This window comes from Bos javanicus, chromosome 11 (assembly GCF_032452875.1).
Source record: "Bos javanicus breed banteng chromosome 11, ARS-OSU_banteng_1.0, whole genome shotgun sequence".
Classification (NCBI taxonomy): Eukaryota; Metazoa; Chordata; class Mammalia; order Artiodactyla; family Bovidae; genus Bos; species Bos javanicus.
In genome coordinates, this window is record NC_083878.1 from 67,404,956 (window position 1) to 67,424,747 (window position 19,792).

General features: G+C 43.1%; 1 protein-coding gene across 2 annotated transcripts in view; it reads left to right on the forward strand.

The window, feature by feature from the left end:
* ANTXR1 (ANTXR cell adhesion molecule 1) overlaps window positions 1–19,792 on the forward strand; it is a 258,255-nt gene that overhangs the window by 161,473 nt on the left and 76,990 nt on the right. For both annotated transcript variants that reach the window (XM_061432860.1, XM_061432861.1), the window contains one exon: window positions 11,862–11,903. In XM_061432860.1, coding sequence (XP_061288844.1) covers window positions 11,862–11,903 — 42 coding nt within the window. The remainder of the gene's footprint in view (window positions 1–11,861; window positions 11,904–19,792) is intronic.

The following is a 19,792-nucleotide window of genomic DNA, read 5'->3' on the forward strand; positions in this document are numbered from 1 at the left end:
CAGTCGCTCAGTTGTGTCCAACTCCTTTCGACCCCATGAACTGTAGCCCACCAGGCTCCTCTGTCCATGGAACTCTCCAGACAAGAATACTGGAGTGGGTTGCCATTTCCTACTTCAAAGAGATCCTGCTAGAGAGTCGCAATTCTTCTGCAACCCAGCTAATTAAACCACACTATTTAGGTGAAATCAAATTGCTATATTTCTGTTCAAATAATAGCAAATATTTTTATTCAGTTTGTTGGGAAAGGATTATGTGCCTGTATTGAGAATTTCTCTCCATATCAACAAAAGTCAGTTCCCTTTTGCTTTGCTTTGTTTTTAACGGCCTTGTAGGTGTTTTATGAACAGTTTTTAAAGAATTATGTAAAGGATCATGTTTAATTCCCTTATTGAATTTCCAGGGTAGCTCAACAAATAAGCCCCTTTGTCATCACCAGTGACAAATTCCAAGGGATGAAAACTAATCAGGAAATTGATATGCCTTAAATTGAAATAAAAATAAAGCCTTCAAATATTGCCCTCCACACCTTTAAGCATAATATTTAATTTTAAGGGCCAGACAACCAAACCTCACATCACCAAAGGGATTTACTGAAGTTTATTTAATAGAAACCTAACAAGTACAAGCAGCTCCTTAGCCAGGCATTTTAGGCCTAGATTCATCGTGCTTTCTGGACCCCTTTCCAGCCTCCACCCACTCCCATCTGAACACGCCTTGCTCTGAAGCTTGCAAGATTACACAGAGCTCTGCCGTGGCCTGCCCTGCACCGCAAGCCCCAGACGCCCAGTCTGTTGTCATCTCCACCTTGCCTTCATGGCTTCCCTCATCCCTGCAGGGCTGGTCTTGACACTTGCTTGGGAACCCACCCACCACCATCCTTATGCCCCCGAGTGAGCTGGGAAGAAATGAGCCGTCATTAAAGACAACAGGATTCCAATATGAGATCATCGTCCATCAGTTAAAGGAAAATCTTTTAAATTCATTTCCTCCTGTGAAAAATTAGAAAATTGGAACCTTATTGGCTCTAAGGTTGCTTCCTTTTATTCTCACCTAGTATAAGTGAATCTACTCCTCCCCTTCAACATGTCCTGGCCTGTGATCCTCAAATCTGGTTACACATCAAAATATGATGCAAGTAGTCAGTGGCAACGTTTCTAAACAACGTCCACCTAAGCTTCTTTTGATCCTGGAGCCCCTTCCCCTTGGCCTAGTCCTATCCCCACCCATTAACATACCAGCACCTGGCACACTATTCGTTCCCAAACACCCATAGACATACTGATGTCTGGAAGGACACTACCATCCTGCCAAAGACTGTTTGGGAAACATAATCCCAGAGAATGCTGAATGTCATATTCCTGGGTTCCTAAGAACGGCCCCATTCCTTCTCTTCTCGAAGGGTACGTCAACACCAACAAGCTCAAACATGCTGTGAACATCACCCCCCATCCTTGCTCAGTGTGTGTCCTGATGAGATCCACAGCCACTCCCCGTGGCTGGAATCACCTTGCTCATAACCAAGGCAGACAAGATGCTCCTCCAAGCTTCAGGGAATCTGAATTCATGGATTTTTTTAAAACTGTCTCAGTTTTGCAGTGCCTGGCACATTGTCTACTGGAGACTATGCATAGCCATTTTTTTGAATTACCATGTAAATCATTTGGGCCTTATCAACTGATGTTAAAATTCTTGCCACCATTTTCTCTTGAGTTATGGATGAGTTTTGCCTTTGAAATAATTCCAGTCTTAAGGGAGATATGATGAAAGGCCAAGAATTATTTGGAATTTGAGTTCCAAATGCAAAAGACAAAAAAAGTTGAGCTCATTTCTTTGAAAATGTCTTGTACTACATTCTAGATCAACACCCTTGGCAGTAGCCTTTACTAAACTTTTACAGTGTAAATTTATTGAATTCAAGCAGTACTTGGCCAGCTTTAATCAGCTGTGAGGTTTCTATTACATTTATACTGTTTGTATAGTAAGATTCATTTATCTGTCATCAGCTAATATCTCATACTTGCTGGACATTCTCCACATTGCATTGCCTAGTTTCCCTTGGTTTCTTGATTTTAATTAGAAAGATATTTATTATAAGGTTAAGGAATCAGAATTGAAGTCTAGATTGTAAAAGTAAAAGAGCAAGCATCTCCTTCCATCCATGAGACTAAAGCCTTTTGTTATATGGCTTTTCAGATCTCATTGGCATTTCTTCTATACACAGCTCTCTTCTGATGGCTTCTCCTCACACAGAACCTATGAGGTCAGTGAAAGTGAAAGTCGCTCAATTGTGTCCGACTCTTTGCGACCTATGGACTATACAGTCCATGGCATTCCCCAGGCCAGAATACTGCAGTGGGAAAGCATTTTCCTTCTCCAGGGGATCTTCCCAACCCAAGGATCGAACCCAGGTCTCCCACATTGCAGGTGGATACTTTACCAGCTGAGCCACAAGGGAAGCCCAAGAATACTGGAGTGGGTAGCCTCTCCCTTCTCTAGCAGATCTTCCCAACCCAGGAATCGAACCAGGGCCTCATGCATTGTAGGTGAATTCTATACTAACTGAGCTGTAAGGCCAGGGAGGTAGCAAAAGAGTTGGAATTAAGGTATCAGTCCAGAAGTCCCATAATATGCCATGTTTTGAATCAAAAGCTCCAAATGACTTTAAGCATCTAAATACATTTATTTGAGTTAACCCTTCTGAGGTGGTGCTAGTGATAAAGAACCTACCTGCCAATGCAGGAGATGTAAGAGAAACAGATTCGATCCCTGGTTTGGGAAGATCCCCTGGAGAAGGAAATGGCAACCCACTTCAGTATTCTAGCCTGGAGAATCCCATGGATAGAGGAGCCTGGCAGGCTACAGTCCATAGGGTTGAACAGAGTCAGACATGACTGAAGCAACTTAGCATGCCTCCGGAGCATGCAGGAGGTAATCATTTGCAAAAAAATCGATTACTCCCAGCTGGTGATACACTAGACCTCACAGAAAAATAAAAACAAAAAATTCCTGGAAAAAATGTATAAAAGTTTGTTTTAAGTGCATAACCAGGATCACAAGAAAACAGACATTTCCAGGGACAAAACAAAGAAAGTTCTGGAAATTAGGTGCTTAGCTGACCCTAAAGCAGTGGTGATTTTCTAATCTCAGTAACCTAGACATTTGGTTTCATAACTTTACATAAGTGCATAAAAGTTTGACAGTAGGACTGAATCTTCTGCCTACAGTTGAGACTTTGAGTAAAAGGATGGGCTCTGAGTTTAATGTGTGTATATGTGTGTCCCTAAAAATTCAGAACAACAACCTCTCAGTTTTAGAGTTCAAATATATATTACTTTGGGTTCTATAAATTACAAACTAAGAGAAAGGGATTCACAGTTTAGAAGTTCTTAGGAATCTGCAAAATGAAACGTGAATCCCCTCTGGCAGGCTGATCCCTTAGCTGAGTCTTCATAAGACTCCCATAGGTAAATGCAAACTGCACATGAGTTCACAATTGAAAATTACCCAAAACTCAAGGAATATTATTACTGAGATTCCTTGGTGTTTTACTATGCATAGAAAGCACAAAAGACCAAAAACCAGTTGAGAAAGTCAGGCCCTGTCATTTGTCCTTCCTGTCCTCTTTACAAAATTAACAATGGTTAAGTAGCAGATACATCAAAAGTTCTCTAAGTACCATTATTTCTCCCATAACTTGAAGGGTGTTTCTAAAAATGTCACTTCAAAAATACAACAGCCATTTATGATACAGAAAAAAAACTCATAAAGGGAATGTATCTCAACATAATAAACATACAGCAAACATTATTTTCAGTGGTGAAAAACTGAAGCATTTCCTGTAAGATCAGGAAGAAGACAAGGGTGCCCATTCTCACTACTATTATTCAACATAGTTTTGAAAGTCCTAGTCACAGCAATCAAAGAAGAAAAAGAAATAAAAGGAATCCAGATTGGAAAAGAAGAAGCAAAACTCACTGTTTGCAGATGACATGATACTATACATAGAAAACCCTAAAGATGCCACCAGAAAATTTCTAGGGCTAATCAATGAATATAGTAAAGTCACAGGATATAAAATTTGTGCACAGAAATCCCTTGCATTCCTATACACTAACAATGAAAACTCAGAAAGAGAAATTAAGGAAACAATCCCATTCACCATTTCAACAAAAAGAATAAAATACCTAGGGATAAATCTACCTAAAGAGACAAAAGACCTGTATGCAGAAAACTGTAAGCCACTGATGAAAGAAATCAAAAGCAATACAAACAGATGGAGAGATATACCATGTTCTTGGATTGGAAGAATCAATATTGTGAAAATGACTATACTTCCCAAAGCAATCTACAGATTCAGTGCAATCCCTATCAAACTACCAATGGCATTTTTCATAGAACTAAAACAAAAAAAATCACAGTTTATATGGAAACAGAAAAGACCCTAAACAGCCAATGCAATCTTGAGAAAGAAAAATGGAGCTGGAGAAATCACCTTCCTGATTTCAGACTATATTACAAAGCTACAGTCGCCAAGAGAGTATGGTGTTGGCACAAAAACAAAAATATAGACCAATGGAACAAGACAGAAAGCTCAGAGATAAACCTCTGCACCTATGGGCACCTTATCTCTGACAAAGGAGGCAAAAATATATAATGGAGAAAAGACTGCCTCTTCAGTTAGTGGTGCTGGAAAAACTGGACAGCCACCTGTAAAAGAATGAAACAAGAATACTTCCTAACACCATACACGAAAATAAATTCAAAATGAATTAAAGACTTAAATGTAACACCAGAAACTATAAACCTCTTAGAGGAAAACATAGGCAGTACACTCTTTAACATAAATCACAGCTAGATCCTCTTTGACCCTACTCCTAGAGTAATGGAAATAAAAACAAAAATAAATAAATAAATGAGACCTAATTAAACTTAAAACCTTTTGCACAGCAAATGAAGAAATAAACAAGGGTTAAAAGACAACCCTCAGAATGGGAGAAAATAATTACAAATCAAACTGACAAAGGATTAATCTCCAAAATAAATAAGCAGCTCATACAGCTCAATATCTGAAAAACAGCTCAATCAAAAAATGGGCAGAAGACCTAAACATTTCTCCAAAGAAGACATACAGATGGACAATAAACACATGAAAAGATGCTCAACATCACTAGTTATTAGAGAAATGCAAAACAAAACTACAACGTGGTATCACCTCACACCAGTCAGAATGGTCATCACCCAAAAATCTCCGAACAATAAATGGTAGTGAGGATATAGAGAAAGGGAACTCTCTTGCACTGTTGGTGGGAATATAAAAACTGATACAGCCACTATGGAGAACAGTATGGAGATTCTTTAGAAAACTAGGAATAAAAAACTACCATACAACCCAGCAATCCCACTACAGGGCATAGACCCTGAGAAAACCATAATTGAAAAAGACACATGTATTCGTTACAGCACTATTTACAGTAGCTAGGACATGGAAGCAACATAGATGTTCATTGACAGATGAATGAAGAAGGAAGCTGTGGAACATATATACCATGGACTATTATTCAACTATAAAAAAGAATGGATTTGAGTCAGTTCTGGTGAGTTCTAGAGCCTGTTATACAGAATGAAGTAAGTCAGGAAGAGAAAAACAAATATCATGTATTAACACATATATATGGAATCTAAGAAAATGGTATCAGTGAATCTATTTGCAGAGAAGGAATGGATATGCAGATATAGAAAACAGACTTACGGACACAGTGGGGATGACAGAGTGGAACAAATGGAGAAAGTAGCATGGACACATATGCACCATCATCTGTAAAATAGATGACTGGTGAGAAGTTGTCATATAACACAGGGAGACCACCCTGGCACTCTGTGATGACCTAGAGGGTTGGGGGGAGGGAAGGAGGTGATATATGTATATTACAGCTGATTTGCAATGTTATATGGCAGAAACCATCACAATATTGTAAAGCTATTTGCCTCCAATTAAAAAATAAATTTAAAAATAAAAGCAAAATAAATAAATTAAAATGTCAATTCTTTATGGAATTTTAGCCCCATGAAAGTAACAGCCTAGTGAGGGAAATAGGTTCAGAACAGAACACCCAAAGCCTTCTAAAGTAACACATTTTTTAACATTAATAATACACTAAAATTTTCTAGCATTTTAAATGCTTTAAATTCCTAATTAAAGTAACGTGTGTATTTTAGTCATTCCCTCAGTCATGTCCAGCTCTTTACAACCCCATGGACTGTAGCCCACCAGGCTCCTCTGTCCGTGGGATTCTCCAGGCAAGAATACTGGAGTGGGTTGCCATTCCCTTCTCCAGGGAATATTCCCAACCCAGGGATTGAACCCAGGTCTCCTGCATTGCAGGCAGATTGTTTACTGTCTGAGCCACCAGGAAAGCCCAATTAAAATAATGCTACAGTATAAATAGCTCTATGTCTCAATTTTTAAAATATAAACACATGAAGTTTCATGATGGGTTTGAGTATGATGTAGCCCCATGCCTTTGAGTTAACAGGACAGAAGGAAGGACATTCTTAGGATGAAGTATCACAACAACAGAGGTGGATGGCTGTGACTCATTGTCTTGTTATTCCTTCTGCACTGGCTTAAAATAGAAACCCAGCTTTTGATGTCTTGCCAGGGTCCTCTTTTCTTAACAACAAAAAACTATTTGTGTGATTCCAAATAAGAAAAAAATGCCACAAATTTGTTTTTCTGCTGCTCTCAGCATTATAGCCTTTTCTTCATCCATGGCACATGCTTCTAATCTCCTGTAAAGCAAATGATGGGCCCCATGAGTTCCATTCTCCTTTCTTTGTGTTCTTCAGTGTGGTCTCTGATGAAGCCCTCGGGGGTCCCTCTGTTTCCTGTGCTCTCTGGGTGTCTTCTGTCTCTCACGTCTTCACGAGTTCTACCAAAGCTTAAGATTTTCCTCCTTCCCTGAATACCTGGCTTCTTTAACCAGGACACACATTTGTGTTAAGGATGCTATAGTAAATGCTTTAGTGAAGAAAATACACGTGCTCACAAGTGTGGTATGTAATTGCATTGCACAGGGGAAAACATAAGTGAGAAAGCAGATGAGGTGTGTGTGCGAGAGAGAGAGTCTTGTGTATTTCTTCCAGGTCACTACTGACAACTGGACGGCATCTTCACAGTCACCTGATAGCAGTTGGTACACCCAATATAATTGGCTCACACTTTTAAATGGTTAACGTTATGTGAATTTTACCATAACCAAAAAAATCTAAAATATATACAGGCGTACTTCAGAGACAGTTCTGTTCCAGACATCACAGACCAGAGTTCTCCCCAGTCCTGCCATGACATGCTTACAAATATGTCTGTTGAGGGATTTTCCTCTTAAACATTTCGTTAAGGATTTCTTCACCCTTATCCATCTTCTCTTTGTCCCTCCTAGTGAGAAAGGAGCTGACAAGCCCACCCAAAACCAAGAGGAAGCTCCAGAACCTTCTAAGAAGGGAAGTGGCCCAAATCAAGCCTAAGTTTGGTAGTGCTCAGCAGCTTCTTGTGTGCATTCTTGTAAGAAATAAAGATCCTCCAGTCATACTAGTTAGAAGCCCAGAAATTATGCAATTAACTTTCGATTACATTTAAAAGTATGACAGAAAACACTGGGTTGTGTGAGACCCCATAGCGGAGACCTGCAGATATGCAGACAAAGCAGGGAACGCAGCAAGCATTTAGGCAGAAGATGCTCCCAGTGAGAAGCAGCCAGGTGCGTGGAATGGGCAGGAAGGTGACAGGAGGCTGAAGTGCAGAAGTGAAGGGGAGGGAGGTAGAGAGGAGTGAAGGAGGGAAGTGGGGGGCCCTGTCTTACAGGTCTTGTGGGGGCCAGGGCAGTCTGCATTTTATCCTGTGAGCCTGGGCCACTCTGTGTAGCAGGGCCGCAGTGGGCTGTAGGCTGGAGAGCAAAGCAGGCTGTTGCCCAGTTGCTCCTCCAGGCCACCTGGGCTAGGGCCCTTGGGCGGGTGAGGTGGGGAGGGCTGATGTGGCTGTATACTCAGAGCACTCCATTGGGTGGCCCAGGCGCTGGTCTTGGTATGAGGGTTTGGCTCGCTCACAGGCAGCCCAGCCAGCTTCGAGGCTTGGAGTAATCATATGACTTCAACTCAGCCTGCCTGGATCGCACTTTGAGATGCTCTCTTGCCATCACTTCAGGGTGGGGTCGGGGGGGAGTGGTGTTTAGGGGGCGGCAGGCGGTGCTGGAGGCAATAGGAAGTCTTCTTCATTCCCACTGAATGCAGCCAGACACCCAACCCAGGAAGCCAGATGGAAGTGCTTAAATCCTGTCTACCTGAACATGGTGGCATTTTTTCAGAGGCTCAGGTGGCCAGTTTACAAGTATGTCAGAGTGGAATCTAGATTATAGATTAGTCTGCTTCTGATTAACACTTAATAAATCTTGCACTTTGTCTTTTGGGTTCCCCTTGGGACATTGTTGGCTGTAAAATTCAATAAATATCCAATAAGACACTGTGAACATAAGCTCACATAAGATGGGTTGGTCTGAGTGGTGGGCCACTTGGCTGATATCTGCACTTCCTAGCTGATGTCATGTTCTTAAAAATACGTGGTAAAACACACTGCTGCTGACCCCTGTGAAGACCCTGGCCACTGTCAGGCCCCCCTGGCCACTGTCTGAACACCAGCCTCCTATCTCACTCATTTTATGAAGCTCTGGCTTGTAGGCTGCACCATCTGGAAATCACCATACATAGTCATTCGGTATATGCGGGGCAGAGGGGAGGGGAGGGTGGGCAGTGTTAAGTGAAACCTTCATTAAAGATGTGATAAAAGCAAGAGACAGTGACTATAAGAAAAGGAAAGGGGACTAATAATAGTATGCACCATCTATTGAGCACCCACCCTGTTTCAGAGCAAACATTATTGCTCACCGTGACTCAGTTCCTGCAAGGTTAGTGTTATTGCTCCCATTTCACAGAAGTGGACAGTGGAGCTCAAAGGGGTTCGGAGACTTGTCTGATCTTCACAGTCAGAAAGAGGCAGGTCTGGGGTTCACAAGTGACAACTACTCTGTACTTCCATGCAGCAAGGGACGAGGCTGATTGCATTTTGAAGACAAAAGCCCAGCTGCTCTGCACCAAACCTCTGTTCACCTCGAGTACTCAGCAAGCACATAGCTCACAACACGCTGGTCGACATCTGTCTGTGTTCCCAAGTCACCTGCTCTCCTCTCACTCCCTTCCCTAAGACTGCCCTGAGAGAAGAGATGTATGCCAGATTGCTGTCCCTGGCTCCTCACTCCTCCTTCCATTTCCTATTTGAAAATCACCACTGCCTCTGGGACAATGGGAAGTCTGCATTGGGCAGTAATGACCCTCCTCAGCAGAGAAGGCAATGGCACCCCACTCCAGTACTCTTGCCTGGAAAATCCCATGGACAGAGGGGCCTGGTAGGCTGCAGTCCATGGGGTCTCGAAGAGTCGGAGGCAACTGAGCGACTTCACTTTCACTTTTCACTTGCATGCGTTGGAGAAGGAAATGGCAACCCACTCCAGTGTTCTTGCCTGGAGAATCCCAGGGACGTGGGAGCCTGGTGGGCCGCCATCTATGGGGTGGCACAGAGTCGGACACGACTGAAGCAACTTAGCAGCAGCAGCAGCAGACCCTCCTCAGAGATTTTTTTTAAAGGAGTTTGGAGCCAGCGTTGAGTGAGTGAGAAAAATCATGGCTTTGTACTTTACAAACACCTTCAGCAGGTTTCTCACAATGGCCAGGAAATGGAAGCAAATGCAACAATAGTTTGAAATGATCACCTCTGCCTCTTGATTAACTGAATACCATCCTTTTGGGTGACTGAGGGCTCAGTCCCCTGGCTGGTGTTAGTAGAACCTCAAGTGAGTAGCCTATCTCAGCAACAGAGATGACATTACAGATAGTGGTAGCATGGGTGACAGCAGTGGGGATCAGAACCCAAAAGAGGTCCCCAGAATAATCATCAAATGAAAGGTGGGATGTGCTTAGTCGGAGGGATGGGGAGGAAGCGCTGCCTAGTAGGCAGCCTGCTCTGTAGCCGGTAGAGCTCTCCAATCAGATTAAGAAACTGGTCCCATGGACAGCACCTGAGCACCCATCCACGAAGTGGTTCAGGCCAGCGATGATGCTAACACATGAAAAGATACATAATGACTTTTGTATTTTCCAGAATTCTCAGGAAAAGGACTGCATGTTGGGGTCCCAACATTCTGATAATAAAGTTTGGAGTGTGAGAGGAGGGAAGCTTCAAGGGATGTGGTAGTTGTTCAGTCGCTAAGTTGTGTCCCACTCTTTGCCACCCTATGGACTACAAGATGCCAGACTTCCCTGTCCTTCGCTATCTCCTGGAGTTTGCTCACATTCGTGTCCATTGAGTCGGTGATGCTATCTAAACATCTCATCCTCTGCTGCCTGTTTCCTCATTTAACTTCAGTCTTTCCCATCATCAGGGTCTTTTCCAATGAGTTGCCTCTTCCCATCAGGTGGCCAAAGTATTAGAGCTTCAGCTTCAGTCTTCCCAATGAATAATCAAGGTTGATTTCCTTTAGGATTGACTGGTTTGATCTCCTTGCTGTCCAAGGGACTCTCAAGAGTCTTCTCCAGTGCCACAGTTTGAAAGCATCAATTCTTCAGTGTTCAGCCTTCTTTATGGTCCAACTCTCACATCCGTACGTGACTACCGGAAAAACCATAACTTTGACTATATGGACCTTTGTCAGCAAGTAATGTCTCTGCTTTTTAACACACTGTCTAGGTTTGTCATAGCTTTTCTTCCAAGGAGCAAACATTTTTTAATTTCATGGCTGCAGTCACCACTGCAGTGATTTTGGAGCCCAAGAAAATAAAATCTGCCATTGTTTCCACCTTTTCCCATCTATTTGCCGTGAATTGATGGAACCAGATGCCATGATCTTAGTTTTTTGAATGTTGAGTTTTAAGCCAGCTTTTTCACGAGGTAGAGTCAGAGTGAATAAATGGCCAAACGGCCTTGTAAAAATTTTTAAACAGATTTAACTTAAAGGTGGCAAGAGCTTTCCTTTTATGAATGGATGTACAAGTTGGAGATACAAATGAAGACAGGTGGCTTACTGCCACCCCTCTGTCCTCCTTGCTTGTCCTTCTCCCACGTGTTACCCATCCTCTCGTTGGTTAGAAGCGGCTCCCAATTGCTTGCCTTCCCAAAGTGACCACACATCTCTCTTTAACCCGGATGATGCGGTGTTTGCGGAGTCCAGTCTTAGAATATTGATATGTAAATCTTTGTACCTCTTCAGTTTCAAGGCCCTGAAAGGAATCCCTGGTTAGCCCTTCTTTGCTGCCTTCTGTTGGGAATCAGTCTGCCTGTTTGTCACACCCTCCCTCCAAGAGTACCACCTGGGGCCAGCAACAGTGAATGGGATTGCCAACAGTCTGAGTGTGGCCCATACCTGACTGACCTCTGCAGCACTATCTTAACTTCTGTTGTGTACCATTCTTGTTAGATGTGCAGTGGTTCGGGTGGACTGGTGAATGAGTTGATGCAGGAATGACTAGATGAATAAATGAGTGAATACATTTGCAGGACATTACCTGGGGTAACAGATGAAACTGTTGGCTGTGGAATATTTTTTTCCCTATACAAAACTATAAGAGGCCCAGTTGAGTGTGGAGCCCTCAGATGGATCATGCTGTATGTAATTACTGAGTTATTCTGCCCAGAAAGACACCTGCCTTGCTTGAACCCATTACGGTGGTAATTATGGCCATACCACCCAGGTACCTTTGGAAAGCAGGTGGCTGGAGATTTCTACTCATTTGTTCTTTTTTTTTTTTTTCTTTTCAGATTATCAAGGAGGTCCCTCCACCCCCTGCTGAGGAAAGTGAGGTGAGTGACCAGGTGGGCTGGGTGGCAGGGTGGGACACAGAGCTGACTGGGCTGGCCCCAGGCTCAGGCCCCCACAGAGCAGAACTACATCAGGCCTAGACTCCCACTGCATATGAAGCAGCAAAGAGGGAGGTCTTTGGCTCTTTCTTAACCAAGGATAAACAGGAACTGATCTGAACTGACAGCTGGAGGCACAATGGTTTTTGGAAGGTTTTCTCCCTGGAAGAAAAAATTGAGATGTGAACATAAATGGTTTTCTCAGTACAATTATTTGGAGCCCTGAGGTACTGATTTTTCTCCAAAGCAGATACTTGCTGGATCTCTTCTCCCTGAAGAGACAATGCTTTTTGTGGGTGGATCGGAGTGAATTTGCCACATTCTCCAAACAATCAGTGATTCTAGGAACAGACTGATGCTGAAGTATTACATTTTCCTTTAATTTAAAACAATGTTACCTAAAGACTTGCCAGGCAATAAAGAAAATATACTGGAGCCCCCTCCGGTATGCTAGTATTCTGGCCTTGTATAGGATATTAGATCCTCATCATTGGAAAGGAGAAAAATGTCTTAGATTCCATTGTAAATTGCCCAATAAGCAGATCTGGTCATGTGTGGCCTAGAGGCGTTAAAGGCTAATGGTGAGAAGGAGCATCCCTGGGGAGCAGTGCCTGCCCAGAGCTTTTCCTAGTCCTCTGATTACTCCTGGGATAGCTGGCTTCCCTCAATGTGGCATTCACCAATGTAGAAGCCAGAGTACAGGTCTGCAAGCTGAGTGGGATCCAGAGATATCAGTGAGGTTTCCAGTTCATTTTCCTTAATCCCTAAGGTAGGTTGCATGCAAAGTGAGCACCACCCCCTCACCATTCCTCTTCCCAGTGCCTTTGTCAAATTTCCTTCATACAGAAAAAAAGATAATGATTAAAATTCCATGTGGCTCTTATATCCTGAACTATAAGCTTGTAAGCTAAGGGATTTAATAACTGCAATCAATTAAAGCGCATCTTGTTGGAATGCTAACTTTCTGCCCAGAAATCAGTGGAGGAAATTACATTGCTGTGCACAGCTAAGGGAAGGAAAAAAACTCTCCTGACATCCACAAAAGCCTCTTCTTAATCCTTCAAGAGAAAGCACCGTGGCTAGCTCCCCCAGTTCCAATTTGGCTGTGGTTCTATTGTGTGCAGCTGTGTCTTATACTCTCTGAGAAAAATAGGGCAAGAAACTCTCGATGAGGTTGCTCTGTTTGCCCTGAGGTGAAGAATGTTCCCTTCACTCATCATGTTCAATCAGCGGAGTTATTACCCTTTCTTCTGCTGCTGGCTCTGCATTTGCTTTTGGAAGGTGATGTGGCAGCCACCATAGCCAAAATACACCAGGGGTCTTAGGTCCAAGACTGTGGGGTATGGTTGACCCCAGGCCCCAGCATCTAGCATAGGACTCCACGCACAAAACAAAAGCAATAAGTATTTGTAAAGTAAAGTCCTACAATTTTGGAGGTAAAAAATAAAGCCCAAATCAGTAAATCACCAAGAAAAAATAGCTAAAAGCAAAAGAAGACAAGTAGTTGGATTTTTCCAGTTTCATCCAATATTCTTATGGGAGTCATACTTTCACCTCTAGAAGGCAGACCTGAGACACAATTGACAACCTGGGGACCCTTGAGACCGAGCAGGCTGTGTTAGACCTATAGGAGCTTCCAGGACAGGCTAAAGGGGGCGCTGATTCTCTGGGCATGTGTGCTTGTCCTGATTGCTCCTTGGCCCTGTGAGCTCAGCAGCCCTCATCTCCTTCCTAATGTGTTTTGGCAGAAAAAAAGAAAATAATCATAAAAAAGAAACCCCAAAGTATTTTACACGAAGCCCTGAATCACAGTCTGAACCTAGACAACCTTCTCCACTCTGGCTCCCTGTGTTCAAATCCCACCAGCCCTTCAAAGACAGCTCCTGTGCTCTAATTTCCTTTCACCACAGCTAATTTCTCCTTTCTCTGTATTCCCAGGGTATTATATTGACATTTTCCTTCTGCATCAAAGTTTAAGATTATTAGCTATACTTGAAGGTCAGGATCTATATCTAATGGATCTTTGACTTATCCCCAAAGGATTTACAATATCTAACATTTAATTAATAGCCAAATGAGGTTAAATGCTTTCTGCCATATATATGAATAAGTATCAATTATCCAAACTTTCATCAGCTCTATAAACATCATATCCTAAAGGTAATAAATATGCTGAGAAAATGAACACAACTTTATAATGAATTCTCAGTTATCCTCTTTATTCTTGTTGTTTAGTCACTAAATCATGGCCGACTCTCTGTGACCCCATGGACTGCAGCACTCCAGGCTTCCCTATCCTTCACTATCTCCTGGAGTTGGCTCAAACTCATGTCCACTGAGTCGATGATGCTATCCCAACATATCATCCTGTCGCCCCCTTCCCCTTTTCCTTCAATCTTTCCCAGCATCAAGGTCTTTTCCAACGAGTCAGTGCTTCACATCAGATAGCTTAAGTATTGGAGCTTTGGCTTCAGCATCTGTCCTCCCAATGAATATTCAAGGTTTATTTCCTTTAGAATTGACTGGTTTGATCTCCTTGCTGTCCAGAGGACTCTCAAGAGTCTTCTCCAGCACCACAACTCAAAAGCATCAATTCTTTGGCACTCAGCCTTCTTTATGGTCCAACTGTCACATCTGTACATGACTACTGGAAAGACTATAGCTTTGACTATATGGACCTTTGTCGGCAAAGTGATGTCTTTGTTTCTTAATATGCTGTCTAGGTTTGTCATAGCTTATTCAACAAACCTCTGTCCATAGTTCTTCAGGCACTCTGTCTACCAGATCTAATCCCTTGAATCTATTAATCACTTCTACTGTATAATCATAAGGGATTTCACTTAGGTCATACCTGAATAGCCTAGTGGTTTTCCTTACTGTCTTCAATTTAAGCCTGAATTTTTCAATAAAGAGCTCATGACCTGAGCTGCAGTCAGCTCCAGGTCTTGTTTTGCTGGCTGTATAGAGCTACTGCTTCTTCAGCTGCAAAGAATATAATCAGTCTGATTTCAGTATAGACCATTTGATGATGTCCACGTGTAGAGTCATCACTTGTGTTGTTGGAAAAGGGTGTTTGCTATGACCAGTGTGTTCTCTTGACAGAACTCTGTTAGCCTTCGCCCTGCTTCATTTTGTACTCTGAGGCCAGACTTGCCTGTTGCTTCATATCTCTTGATTTCCTGTTTTTGCATTCCAGTCGCCTATGATGAAAAGGACATCTTTTTTTTGATGTTAGTTCTAGAAGGTCTTGAGGTCTTCATAGAACCAGCCAACTTCAGCTTCTTCTACATCAGTGGTTGGGGCGTAGACTTGGATTACTGTGATGTTGAATGGTTTGCCTTGGAAAAGAACCAAGATCATTCTGTCATTTTTGAGACTACACCAAGTACTATGTTTTGCACTCATTTGTTAACTATGAGGGCTTCTCCATTTCTTCTAAGGGATTCTTGCCCACAGCAGTAGATATTGTGGTCATCTGAATTAAATTCAGCCATGCCCACCCATTTTAGTTCACTGATTCCTAAAGTGTTGATGTTCACTCTTGCCATCTCCTGCTTGACCACGTCCGGTTTACCTTGATTTGTGTACCTAATATTCCAGGTTCCTATGCATTATTGTTCTATACAGCATCATACTTTACTCTCACCGGACACACCCATAGCTGAGCACTGTTTTGGCTTTGGCCCAGCCACTTCATTCTTTCTGGAGCTATAGATTCTGAGCAACTGACAGTGTATCTCTGTGTATAAAGACAAGACAAAGAAAAACTACTTGAAATTTCAAGCTCTCCACAAAAACAAGAAAGCTAAATTTTAGCAACTAAGAAGAGTATTTCCTGGGTTTAGGGTCTTCCCTAATTGGCAGTAGGCTGAGGACTCCTCACTATCTCCAGTTATTCCAAATAATTGGCAGTTTATGGAAGAATCAATAATGGAGTACTTGACCTGCTAATTTAGTTCTAAAGGTCATCACCCTCCATGCATTTTCTGACTGACTGAGAGGGAAAGGGACATGTGTTGAGTTAACTGACACTGTGTGAGCACCCAATTAATAGTAAGCACCTGGCTTTAAATGATGGATTTATTTCCAGGTTTATCATCATGCTCACTGATGCTAATGATTTCTCTGTGGCCAGAATTTCTTAGATGGGAAAACTGGGCTACAGAAAAATTAAACATGTGTCTTGTTGTTTTGAACTCCCTAACAGCAGCAGACCTGGTCCCTCTCACAGCTGTGTCTACACAAACAGCCAGACTAGCATCCTACTGTGGAGGGGTGAAGAGCCAAGTTTCTGCCAGGCATCTTTTTTTTCCAGTGGACATATGACACATCCGATACACACATGCACAAATACACCCTTATGTACACATGTCTGCTCCAATCAGAAGTCCTAGAACAGACCCAAATTCAGTCTTCTATATTCAGTAGTTTAAAAAAATAAACACACAATTGCTTTAAAAGTGCACACAGAATTCTTTATTGAAAAACACAGGACAGCCATTGCGTTAATCATTGCTGCTGCTGCTAAGTCACTTCAGTCGTGTCCGACTCTGTGTGACCCCATAGACGGCAGCCCACCAGGCTCCCCCGTCCCTGGGATTCTCCAGGCAAGAACACTGGAGTGGGTTGCCATTTCCTTCTCCAATGCATGAAAGTGAAAAGTGAAAGTGAAGTCGCTCAGTGGTGTCCGACTTTTAGCGACCCCATGGACTGCAGCCTACCAGGCTCCTCCATCCATGGGATTTTCCAGGCAAGAGTGCTGGAGTGGGGTGCCGGATGGTACCAAAACATATCAGTTAAGTCAACTGAGATTTTTTTTTTTTTTGCACTTACACAGAAGGGTTGATGAATTTTTTTGACTCACCAGTTCATTTTGAGGAATTCGTCTCCAAGACAGACGCTGAAGCTGACCTCTCTGGCTTATCCCCAGAGACTTCCGAGGACACAGTACAGCCAGAGCTACTTAAGGTCGGCCCTCCAGAGCCTCTCAGACCTGGGAGTTTTTTTCCGTCCTTTATTTCATATCATCATCCTCACAAAACTTACTCTTCTATAAATGTAAACAATCTCATTGACAGTTGCATTCTATTTTTCTCAAAATAGAACATGTTGCAGTGGAGGCACAACTACAATTGTCTGAGTGTGTGAAGGAAGGAATGGACAAATATAGGGCCCTTGTTGGGGGTATGTAGGGTTTAGCATAAGGTTTTAAGATGTGCAACAGTTCAAGGAACTTTTTAATGAATTCAGAGGCTGGTTTAAAACTATTTCCTTGGGCTCCATTCTATTTCAGTTATGTTTTCCCTTCTATAGATGGGTCCTACTGTTACCCGTAGTGAATTGGAGATTGAGAGCCTATTTGGATCAAAATGGCCATTTGGTTCTTCTGCCAGATGGATATCAAAGAAGCAGGAATATTAAAGAACTTGTAGACTGAGTCTCAGAGGGCCACCGTAGGCACAACTCTCGGGGGCGCTATTCACGGCATGGTCTGCATGAGGAGTGAGAGATCCCCAAGATCAATAATCTCACCCCTTTCCTTGCTGGTTTGCTTAATAACTGACTAAGAGGTCAATATTTGTTGAGTGAGTGAAGGTCAATACAAGGAATCATGGCAAACACAAGAAGGGAGCACTGAATTCCCTGGGGAACCAGGGGGTTCTTCATGGAATAGGTTACATTTGAGCAATATCTTAAAAGATGGCTAAAAGAAGCGGGAGAAGTTTGTTTCAAGCGTATGGAATTGTGAATGTTGAAGCATGGAGCTATATATATAAAAGCCTGGCATGATTGGAAAGATGGAAAAAGTGCAGTGCGTGCAGGCAGCAGAGGACTCCCAAATGTGTGCATCAGACTTCTATTTTTCAGCTCTTTCTTGTCCAGGTCTGCCTGGATGAACAGGTCAGACCAGACCTCCCTATCTGAGTCATGTGCTGCCACTCAAGCATCAGCCAACTGGATGTCTGGGGCCACCACATCCTTTAAAATTTAAACAAAACTTCTGCTGATGGAAAACCAGCATCCCTTCCTAATGTCTGCGGTTGCTCCAGGCACCACCGCCTCCTACTACTTGCTTCTTCTGCCTTATCTCCTCTTCTTCCTTTGCTGGAACCATCTAACAAATCAGATCCCTCTATTCCCCAAAGGCACAACTGGCACAAAGCCATCTATGTAGGAAGTTTTACTGAAGGTTTAAAAGTACCAGTAGGTTACAATACAGTGCAGCCAATTAAACAGAATATTAAACGGCCTCTTCTTTTTTATTTTTAATTTTTTTAACACCAAAAACATTTTGTATTGGGGGATAGCCAATTTGGGAGAAGGGGATGGCACCCCACTCCAGTACTCTTGCCTGGAAAATCCCATGGATGGAGAAGTCTGGTGGGCTGCGGTCCATGGGGTCGCTAAGAGTTGGACACGACTGAGCGACTTCACTTTCACTTTTCCTTTCATGCATTGGAGAGGGAAATGGCAACCCACTCCAGTGTTCTTGTCTGGAGAATCCCAGGGATGGGGAGCCTGGTGGGCTGCCGTCTATGGGGTCGCACAGAGTCGGACACGACTGAGCGACTTCACTTTCACTTTTCCTTTCATGCATTGGAGAAGGAAATGGCAGCCCACTCCAGTGTTCTTGCTTGGAGAATCCCAGGGACGGGGAGCCTGGTGGGCTGCTGTCTGTGGGGTCACACAGAGTCGGACACAACTGAAGCGACTTAGCAGCAGCAGAGCCAATTTACAATGTTGTGATAGTTTCAGGTGAACAGTGAAGGGACTCAGCCATACATATACATGTATACCATCCCTGTCATCCCATTCCTGGAAGGTTCTCCCGGCCGTCTTCTGCCGTGAAACCTGGCGTTTCCTGGAATTCAGTTCCACTCTTCTGCTCATCTTCTGCTGACTGCCCACAAATCCCTGATTCCTATGGCTTTGCTGACACAAAGCAGTTCGGCTCATCCAGTCCTCCATTTATCATAGGGGATTTCTGTCCTGGTGGTTTTTCCCTTCCCTGCTACATCCTTAAAGGGCAGTGTGAGAGGAGACTTCCCCCCAAAGCCCTGCTATTTAATTAGAGGTTGAGACTCACCTCAGGTGCTGCCAATTCTGTCAGTGAAATTGCTGGGGACTATCTCTGATTTTACTCCATCAATTTTTGGCCAGATTAAAAAAAAAAAAAAAAAAAAAAACACCACATCAAAAATTCCCTTCTCTTCTGAAGATTGCAAAACCCTTCCGTCTCTAGAATGTGTAAACAGAGCCATAGTAACTGAAGGGACTCTCCCTTTGGTCAGTCCTTGGGCCTTTGTGTTGTCTTTTGCTGCTGTTGTTTGAGTTTGGCCTGCGAGCTCAGGTCATGGGATTAAAGGCAGGCTTGGTTGTATCAGGAGCGGGTGGAGCCGATTGCCATCTAGGCATTTCCTGTATGGGATGCAGGACCTGCACATGCGCAGAAGGCCAGCCCAGCCTGGGTACCCGGCAACCGCAGAGGGGGATAGAGCCCAGGGGCAGGAAGAGATAGGGGGAAGGGCTGTTATGCGCGCAAGTATAAGGGGAATACCCGACAAGGCAAGCCAGATCAGAACTCCACTCCACTGGTCTCTTTACTTCTCTGGATCCAGCTATCCTCTTCTATGCAGTGAAAAATCCCACTTAGATGGTCTCTTAACATCTGTGCTCCTGTCATTTAAAAAATTAGGAGATTCACGAGACCCTTTCAGTGCCCTAATGAATAGAGCAGCTTTATTCTTGGAATTTCATACATTCTCTGTGCTGCTATGTTCAGTTTAGGGTGACGTAATTTCAGTTAAGTCCTTGACCAGGCATGCCCAGAG